The 10315-nt window shown below is 39.8% G+C and overlaps 1 protein-coding gene across 2 annotated transcripts; it reads right to left on the reverse strand.

Annotated features, from left to right (window-relative positions):
• Positions 1-309: 309 nt before the first annotated feature.
• LOC124278167 (retinol dehydrogenase 7-like) lies at positions 310-8512 on the reverse strand. 2 transcript variants are annotated; one of them, XM_046713904.1, is made up of 5 exons: positions 8390-8512; positions 6481-6808; positions 5823-6081; positions 2741-2904; positions 310-2340 (listed from the first exon to the last, which is right to left on the reverse strand). In XM_046713904.1, exons 2-5 carry the CDS (start codon positions 6797-6799, stop codon positions 2120-2122), a joined length of 963 nt encoding a protein of 320 aa, XP_046569860.1. In that variant the 5' UTR covers positions 6800-6808; positions 8390-8512; the 3' UTR covers positions 310-2119. The 2 variants fall into 2 exon arrangements, with proteins under 2 accessions (XP_046569860.1, XP_046569859.1); XM_046713903.1 differs by lacking the exon at positions 8390-8512 and adding an exon at positions 7859-8021.
• Positions 8513-10315: the final 1803 nt, after the last annotated feature.

The following is a 10315-nucleotide window of genomic DNA, read 5'->3' on the forward strand; positions in this document are numbered from 1 at the left end:
ATTAATAGAATTCTGGCAGCTGGAAAAGGAGAAAATTAACCTTGCACGGGAAAATTACAGTCTTGAAAACACTAGCAATATCAACTTTAGTACATTTTTTGTGTGTTACCATCACCCCCAAAGGAATTTCTTAATCAACTAAACAATAGTGTATATAATTTCATGTGGAATGGCAAGAAGGATAAAAATGAAGAGAACAACTATATGTAGAAACTATGAAGAAGGTGCATTAAGAATGATAGATATCAAATCCTTTATAAATGCACTAAAGTTATCCTGTTCCAGAAGGTATGTAAAGAAAACGTCAACTCACAATCCCAGTTTATTTCCACTCAACAAAATGTTTCTTCTTGATGCACATATTCACAGTCATGCAAAGATTGATAACCCATTTTGGAGTGATGTTTTATCTATTTGGAGTAAATATTATAAACAACAACATAAGATAAATACTTGTCAACCAGAAGAAATCTTGGCTGAACCTTTGTGGTTGAACCACCAATTTAGAAATAGTAATTTCTTGATTGAAGATTGGTTTAACAGAGGTATTCATACAATAAGAGATATATGGGGTGAACATGTTTCTTGTCTTTCAATGAAATACAAAAGCTCCACTGCATAAATGGAACAGTTTTAGAGTACAATACAATCATCTTGAATATTCCCAAATCTTGGAAAAATACTCTTTTATCTGATCCCGTAAGTACACAAAACCTCTCACTAAACTCAAGTCTTCAAGACCTACTTTCTCAAATGAAGGGATGTAGAATTTTCTATGACAAACTTATAGCAAATGATACCCTATCTACAGTTTGTCAGAAATGACAGAACGAACTAAATATAGATATTTCAAGGAACATCGTGTTTAAAAAATACAGAAACTGCACAAGGATGTAAAGATGTAAGATTTTCAGTATAGATTTTTAAACAGAGCAATTGATACTAGAAAAGAGTTGGTGCAAATGAAGATAACTTAAACAAATATTTGCTCTTTTTGTCAATCTGAACCAGAAAGCCTCCAACATGTATTCATAAAATGTAATCTTGTACAGGAAGTTTGCAGAAAGGTTGAACACTTTATTAATCCCACACATTGTGATGTTCCCATTTCTGATCAAGACATTCTCTTTTGCAACAGTTCAGCTCGTCTACTAGCAACACACATTATCCTGTTGGCCAAAGAAAATATTCATTCTTCAAGTACAAAACAGAATGAACTATCCATTGACTGTCTTGCTAATATCGTCAAGGATGTGTACAAAGTAGAAAGAATTATTGCTTGTAAGAACAATGCTTTGCCTAAAGTTAATTCCAAATGGAAACCTCTGAGGTGAGGTGAGGTGAAATTGGGTTTTACGTCGCGCTTGAGAATATTTCGCTCATATGACGACGTGGAAACCTCTGAACAATGTATTACAGATATAATTATACACCTGACATCTCCATCATTTTATGAGCGCGTCCTGTGTAAGCTTTGAAAAACAATGATAAGATATATGTATCTACACCTGCCGAAGTGAAATGAATAAAAATAATGTGAAAAAAACCCGAAACTCTTTAGAAATCAGTAAAAAGCAGATTACAATAGCGAGATCGACAGACAAAAAACGTTGAAGACAAACCAAGATCGACAACTTGCGCACAAGACTGTTGTATAAGAACGATGTTTTGAAACCGAGGTCAAATTGTCACTAAAATTGGAAATGGGTCTCGCATAGCTTCGTCACTTCATCCAATGACAATACATGGACAGACACAATAGTTTCGTTTTCGCAGCATAACCAAATAATAGTTTGAACAAAAGCAACTTTATATAATCAGATATGTTTACCATTGGCAATTTCATGATACTGTATATAGCATTTCTTTTTTAGCATCCAGACAATGAGGCACATTTACAATTCTTATATCAGTTTGTAATTCTTATGCTTGTAAACTGAAATATACGTGAACGAAAATCATGCAAATACATATAAATTAACAGAGGCTGGTGAAATATTTACATTCTTTCAACTGTTTCATTAGGTGAGTCATGAGATATCATGCCGTACTGTTCATGTACCGTCATCACGTTTTACTCAATATATTACGTATATAATGGTAAATGTTCTGGTATGTTCTACAATGCACCCTCTGGCACCACAAATTTGGCCGTGAGGACCCGATCAGAGATCCACTCAGGCAGATTCCACAGGGGTCTGAAAACGTACTTGCAGTCGTTTCCCACCAGGTAGCGAGTGCGGGGGAACATGGCGGTGATGGCATGTGTGAAGGCGTCCACAACCAGATGCGTCTTGGGGGACGCCACTTTCTCCAGCATCTCGGTAATCATGGCTTTCACTGGATATGAAAGAAAACAGTTTGAAACATATATTGTATTGTAATTGCGAAACAATTGGGATTGTATTAAGCTGAAATGGTTGGGAGTATCCCTTAACTCCCTAACACCCACCAAAATGGTTGCAATTTAACGTTTTATTATCATGGACTGTAATTCTAACTAGGACAAGAACGGTGTCAAAGATGATGAGCAACACCTTTTACCACCAGGGCACGAAGGCACACAATCAGCCGAGGGAAATACTGTGCGTACCATAACCGTAGATCATGAAACGCTTGGCTTAATAGTGACCTGCTCTCACCTTGAATGACCAGTAGACAATACAACGTCTTTTCTTCTGCTAAAACAGGACATTCCGATTCGTTATTTGATATCGAGAAGCTGTATTTATAGTCTTACTTTTCGGGACGAATTCGCTTCCATAGTAACGCTGTACTTCTCGGTCTGCCTGATTGAAACATGTCTGGAAGGACTTGGTGATGGCGTCCACATTCGCTATATCTGTTTTGAAGTAGCCAGGCTCCAGTAGATGGACACTAACGCCCTGCTTTAAAACCTCACGTCTGAAATTAAGAAAACAAAACATGACTTGTGTGTGTGCATCTTAGTTGGACACATCTAAAAATCTCTGAGTTTCCAATCCGCCACATTTTGAAGTTGAAACTGAATTGTTAAAGTAGTAGAACTTTCCCCAAACGGTTTTACTGTTAACGAAGTTTTTTGACATGCATCGTGTCAGAACTACTGCCAGAACAATTTTTGAGTGCTTTAATCTAATGTGGCGACGTACTTGCTTCACGATGCTTCTGAGACTTATACCTTTCTCTGTGCTCCTGATTATTCAGCAACTAGATCCGGTTATTGTTTCACAACATTGGATCCACGACAGAGATATTGGAAATGTGAATGACTACACCACGGACGAAGGACAGCTTACAACAAACACCAGGCTCCATCACGGAATATATACACATGGAACTGAATTAAGCACCCCCTAATCTATTTCGTCATACTGATGATATGTCAATGATGCCATTGTTTAGTAGCACATTTCAGATAATGAAAAACAGGGTTTCGGTTTGAAAGGGTTGCCAAATTGCAGCCCACATGCATGTGAAGCATGCTTCCCATCCATATCACGAAAAGCAGTATCTCAGCCTGGCCGTTCAAAGCTTTAAAACTTGTGAATAAATAACATGGATGAAATAACATGGGGAGAAGACTTTCTTTGGGACCGAGAAGGCAGATAGTGGGAATACATGCAGCTGACGTTAGCTTGGTTAATGTCACTCTATCATCAGTACATTTACGTGGAAACACCAACAAATAGACCCTGTCAAGGGCAACCACAATAACACCACTCCAACGGAAGATAGCGATCTGACCCGATACGTGAATCGTGAACCCTTCGCCACGACCATTCGTTTGAAGCAACTCTGGGTGCCCAACACATGTTTGTCAACCGAGACTGTGCATAACCGTCAAATAAAGCATCATGAAAATATGCGATGTTTTGAATAATATTTATGGACAAAAAATTCTCTTATGAGTTTTAAGATGCCAAGTGGTGCACACCGTCGGTCAGCGATGGACTAGAAGAGTTAGTGTTTCAAGACCTGGCGACAACACGAACAACGTAATATAAATCTGACTGTTCATTTTAGGTTTTCAGATTTGTGAACGTTATGTATTATTTTATCAAAGCAGATAAATCCTAATGAAGCACACTAAAGTGTATGAATAGTTTCTTGAGTTTGGCAAAACCCTAATATCCCGATGCTGACAGGAGCATGTCAGTGTTTACATATATAAATATACCCATGTCCACTGAACACAATACTCTAATTATCATATTATTTTATCATACTAAACTGAGGGGCAAAAGAAACGTCCCCGATCATTTTTGTATCATAAAATGATACAAACACGTGCAATTCAATGTTGAAATGTTTGATATAATTTTTGAACATATTATGCAGACTGTCATTACAGAACAATTGAAACAATTTGCTGTAAGTAGAGTTTTTGTGACGTTTTTCACAGGAGGTTCAAATGTCCGGTTTTCGATCATGACAACACATGCACATCAGTACTGACAGAGTGTCTTTGAGTGTCCAACTCCTCAGTAGCGAGTGTGTCCACCTCTTGCAGCGATACATGCTGCCACACGACGTCGTGCAGAGTGCACAAGACGTCTGATCACGTGATGTGGGATGCGACGCCATTCTTCCTGTAGAGCTTGAGCCAAAGCGTTTCTTGTCTGTGGGGGATGTTGACGTTGCTTAACCTGACGGCCGAGATGATCCCATAGGTGCTCAATAGGTGATAAATCGGGGGATCTTGCTGGCCAAGGAATGACGTTTACGTTGTTGTTGTTCAGGAAGTTCCGGGTAACAACAGCAGTGTGGGGAGTAGCGTTATCCTGCTGAAACAACACGCCTCGATTCTGCTGGAGGAAGGGTAACACGACAGGTCGTAAAACAACATCAATGTATCGACGGGCATTCAGGTTTCCCTCTATCACCAACAAGTCAGTCTTCCTCTCGCCACAAATTCCCCCCCCCCCCACACCATCACACTACCGCCGCCAAACGTCTCAACTTCCTGAACGCAACAACGTGCTGTGCGTTCGTTCCGACGTCTGTAGACTCGTACCCGACCATCAGCTTTGTTCAACTGGAAGCGGCTCTCGTCACTGAAGAGTACCCGGCGCCAGTTCCGCGGCTGCCACTGCCGAACTCTACGTGCCCAAGCCAATCGAGGACGTCGATGTTCACGCGTTAACGTCACGCCCCGGAATGGTCTGTAGGCTCTGATACCGAATCGGCGGAGTCGTCTGGATATGGTCCTTCTACTGACTGGATGGGTAAGGCTGGTTGTTGCTGATGACGTCACAGTCAGGAATCTGTTGCGCAAGTGAAGCACCCGTAAATGGCGGTCTTCCTGAGGGGTGGTTACGGGTGGTCTCCCTGTCCTAGGCCTGTCTGCAGTCCGACCTGTTGTTCTCAAGCGTGTCATCAGTCTGGTGATGGTTTTCTTGCTGCAACCCATGATTCTTGCAACGTGACTGTGAGAAGCACCCAGCTGCAACATCCAAATAGCTCGTTCTCTCTGTTCTGCCGTGAGTCGAGGCATGTTCTTTGTGTCCAACGTATTGAAGTGATGAATTCGAACAGTCGAGCATAATTTTTATACTGTACTTTCATACGGGTATGTTTCCACAGAAGCATGCAAAAAACGTGAATAAAAGCAATTTTCATGCTTACAAAAAACTCCACGTGGATTTCCTTGCTGTGAGACGTGGGGATGCGTTCGGGAGATGTGTTCCTAAATAAATTTCCGTCATAACGAAAACAGAAGAAATGTTTTTTACAATTTTACTTTGGGGACGTTTCTTTTGCCCCTCAGTTTACTAATCATCATATTATTTCAACTTTCACATTTCAAACTAAACCAGTCGATTTCTTGTAAGTATACACACCTGAGGCAATCTGTGAAACCTTCAACACCATATTTGGACACAACATAGGGGGCAGAAGCGGCAGCTATCCTTCCCATCATGCTTGATATATTGACCACACGACCACGACATCTGCGCACAAGGGGTAGGAAGGTTTTCGTGACATCAATGACACCGTACAGATTGACGGACAGACAACGTTCATAATCCGCTCTTGTCAGCCACTCTATCTGACCTATGGCGCCTGATATTCCTGCGTTGTTCACAATTGCCCATAAACCTGTGCCAAAAGAAACGGTGTTTTTAAGTCTGCGCCTGTGATGAAAACGGACAACTGACAGCATGGCCTAGTGGCAAGCACATCATGCCAAAGGTTTGATTTCCCAAATGTCTATAAAGTGTGAAGGCGATGTTTGGTTTGAAAAGCGCATCAGTTTACATTTGCACATGCACATAATTTATTACATGATGAAAACACACATACACACACACACGTGCACGCGCGCGCACACATTATCCGGTATCCTGTTTGTTGAAAATGCAGTGTAAAAAACAATGTATATGTGTGACCAATGACCTGGCTGAATCAAATGTGCCATCTGACACACCTAGAAATGCACAGTTTGTTGCAATTTCGTATTTCGAACTGATACATGTTCAACTGTCTTTAGGTAACTACCTTTATTTGACGGAAGTTGTTTTTCTACTGTTGCACGCGCCTTCACAATACTGTCAGGTTTAGTCACATCCAAGGACAACGTCTTCAGTCGGGCAGACGACACTTTCCTCAGTTCATCTGCTCCTCTTTCAGAGAAACACGCTGCAAACACGTTGAAGCCGAGGGAGTCCAGTCGTTTGGCCAGTAGGTTCCCAAAGCCGGTGTCGCAGCCGGTGATGAAGACGTAACGTTCCCCATATTTGCCGACAGTTGGAAGTCTCATCAGCTCCTTCAGGAGAAAAAAAGCCACCACCGCAGCTACAGCGTACAGCCACACCATCTTGAATACCTGGTGTGATGAGAGAGAAAAGAAATGCATAGCTGTTCATAAAGTTAAACAAAAAGCTAATCAAAAACCATAAACGTATAATACTTGAAGAACTTCCAGGAACCTTTGAATAATTTCTTGCTCCTATTGTTTCATTAGTGCATAATTCTCGATTCGATTTTTACTACACTGAACATTTCTCAATAGCAAGATCTGTCTGGTCCTTGTCAGAAATATTTTTTTCAATTTGATTGTGGCAATTCAGTACTGCATTGTTTCCGTTCAAGGTTCACCTCAGTCTGTACACTATTCAGCCTTTAAACTCTTACAACTTACACACAGTGATCATCTGAAAATTCAGATGTTGACATTCCAACTGGAATTCTAAAATGGCATTTAATTACTATGTTTGTCAAGGCTTATATAGCTATGATCCATTACATTTACTCCTGATGACGATTAGGTACATAAGTGTGTAGGATTTAGTGAGTGACATATGCAGTAGTGGACATCATTATTAAACATACCGAGGGCGACTAACAGCTAAACTAAACTATATCAAAAACATTGCGAAAGCACGTATCAACCAAACTGTTGCCCAAACACATCGAAATAGATCATCGTGTTGAATAGAATGATATCGTGATCATAGGTAACACATTCCCGAATAGAATTTGTAGGACTTAACACAAAGCTGTTGCTTCGACTGTAATTTATCACAACGCCTGATCAAGCTTAATGTGTTGTTGGATCATAAAACTTACCCCGTACTGAACGGTTGCTGCTCTAATACGGTACTCACCATAATGGTGGTGTTAAACATTTAACTTACGTGAACATACCAGTGTAAATACTTTTAGACCTTAAATACATCAGTACATACATATTGTTGTAGAGATATGAATAATCTTCTGACATATACCACCATATCCTCCAATCGCGCAAATAATCTTTGTCGCTATAAGCTAAAAACCCAACAATGATTACTCCCTTGCACTGTACTGCTTAACGAGCACAAACATGAGTTCACACGCACAAACGTAAATGGACATGCAGCAGGCAAATACTTACCAACGTTCAATAGTATCTGTATTTTAGATATGTGTAATATGCATCTGTCGTCGGTTGGTGTTAGACACCAATACTTTATGCTGATGCGAGTCTCGGCTGGCGTGTTTCCTTGGTCGATGTGTAAGGATCAACTTTGTCCTCTTCCGTGTGTTGGGTTATCAGGGACTGGTTATTGAGCCCGGTGTTCTATGTGTTGTTATTCATGTGCATTGCACAGTTTGCCACTAGGAATACTAAGTACAATTCAGCTCAGTATTTGGTATATTAAACAGTATTTACTCATCTATGCATTAGTTTGGCTCTGCAAAATTTGTGATAATTAATGAAATAGACGATATATTGCGGGTTGGGTACTAGTTGTATGTCACCTAAATTACAGGAAAGCATGACAAGCTGACTGGATGATGTTTGGATGTTTGATTGAGTTCATCACTTTGATGATGAACTGGGTTTCGACTTTGTCATAGTGAAGTTGATTTACAGCTGTTCAATTAGCATCCAATCAGCCTGTTTACAATTTGTTGATCTTACCCTCCGGATGATCCAATCCAACTGTGTGCAACTTGCTAAATTACCTGTCGCTGTTATTGTTAACCTGCTACTTGTCACGGTATACTATGCACGTATACGTCTATTCACCTGGTTGTAGTAACTTTTATCTTGATAACGATGTTTAAAAAAAATGCATGGAAACGGCCCTCTATGCATCAACAAGAAAGTGGTATCTGTAAACTCGGACTTTAGAATGCCCGATCAAAGAAGCATTGTGTTACGATTGGCATCGTGTTCTCAAAGCAGATTAACCTTTTTTTTTAACATATATAATTTCCTATATCTCGGTTTCTCACTACAGTGACTGAGACATATGTTATTATCATTACATCAAACAATGAACGTGCAGACGTCGCTTCAAGCCTTTAAGACCCACATTAGATAGCAGGCTACGGCAGATTTGAACATTCTTCTCAAACTATTATGGGCGAAACCGCATTATCAGTGGTTCGAGTAGCGAAGGGAGATAACTCTAGATGCCGACTGGAGGTATGCTGTTTAGTTTCTTATATAAAAAACGCATGATGCTGAGAAAGTGATAACCCGCGTCATTCATTACTCAAATCATCATTAAAACTATACAGTTTAGCGAGTGATTTCCATCTATATGAATAGTAGCATCTTGCTTTACGATTGTTAGACGTGTTTGTCAATATTACTAAATTGTGGATTACTTACTAGCTGGTTGTTATATTGTGACGGATGGTGATCCACATTTTATTCCAATGATAATGAATCCACGAGTAACATCTGATGTTGAAGTAACCGATATATGAGACAGGAAAGGTGGGCAATTTCATTATCTTTCTTTGTAAGCAACAAAATTTTCTACATACGGTATCAGCAACCAAACTGTATATATTACACTGAAAACAGAAATGCATTACTACTACTACCTGTTACGTCCTGGCAAGAGTTTACGGTTATGACCGTGGCTCTGGTACAAATTTTATTTAATCCATGTGAGGTAGCTGTACATATTTTGTATTTATACAATCATTGACTGGGGGAAATTAACACAGTTGCGCTTTGGAGTATAAAAACTAAAATATACACACAAACCCGTAGTTTTGAAATGTGTATTTTTTAAAATATTAACTTTACAAATTATACATTTTTGAAAATCCCCTTTCCTTTCTTGTGTACGGGAGCAGAACAAAAGCCACATGGACAAAAGCCCACCCGGACAAAAGCCACCCGGACACAAGCCACCTGGACACAAGCCACCTTGGACAAATACCACACGGGACAAATGCCACCAAGGACAAAAGTCACCCCGTTACTTTATCATTGCAGAGAGGACAATAACCACCCTTATTGACTTTAATGACATTTTTATTTAAATTTTATAAAGTGTTTAAGTTAAACAGAATTTGCCTTTGTTAGAAAAGGTTGACTTTGATACAAATGTTGATTTTTGTTATTATGAATTATGTTGACTTTGATGAATAATTTGGATTTCATAGTAATGTTTACTTTATAAAAATGTGGATATAAATGGATTTTAAAATGTGATTTAAGAAATAATTTGGCCTTGAATTGGTGAGAAGCCTGTGAGTTAATGTAACTTCAACAACCGAATCCTTATCTTTTCAACGACAAGGAATCTCGACCTCTTCGCACGTTCCCAACACTGGTTTGCTGGTGGAAGATTAAAGACAGCCCGTCAACTCTATTACCAGCTTTTCACCATCCGTTGTTTGACCAGCAATGCTGTGATTCCTTGCGTGTATGCTCTCACACTCAAGAGACAGGAAGCGACATACAGGGACGTGTTCCCCAAGGCGAAGGAACTTGGAACAGACTTTGCCCCAAGGCACGCTGATGCTAGACTTTGAGAAAGCCATATATGGAATGCCGTGACTCTGAATTTCCAGGAATCGAGGTGAAGGGATGTTTTCACCA

This window comes from Haliotis rubra, unplaced genomic scaffold, assembly GCF_003918875.1.
Source record: "Haliotis rubra isolate DU_JTF1 unplaced genomic scaffold, ASM391887v1 Scf232, whole genome shotgun sequence".
Classification (NCBI taxonomy): domain Eukaryota; kingdom Metazoa; phylum Mollusca; class Gastropoda; order Lepetellida; family Haliotidae; genus Haliotis; species Haliotis rubra.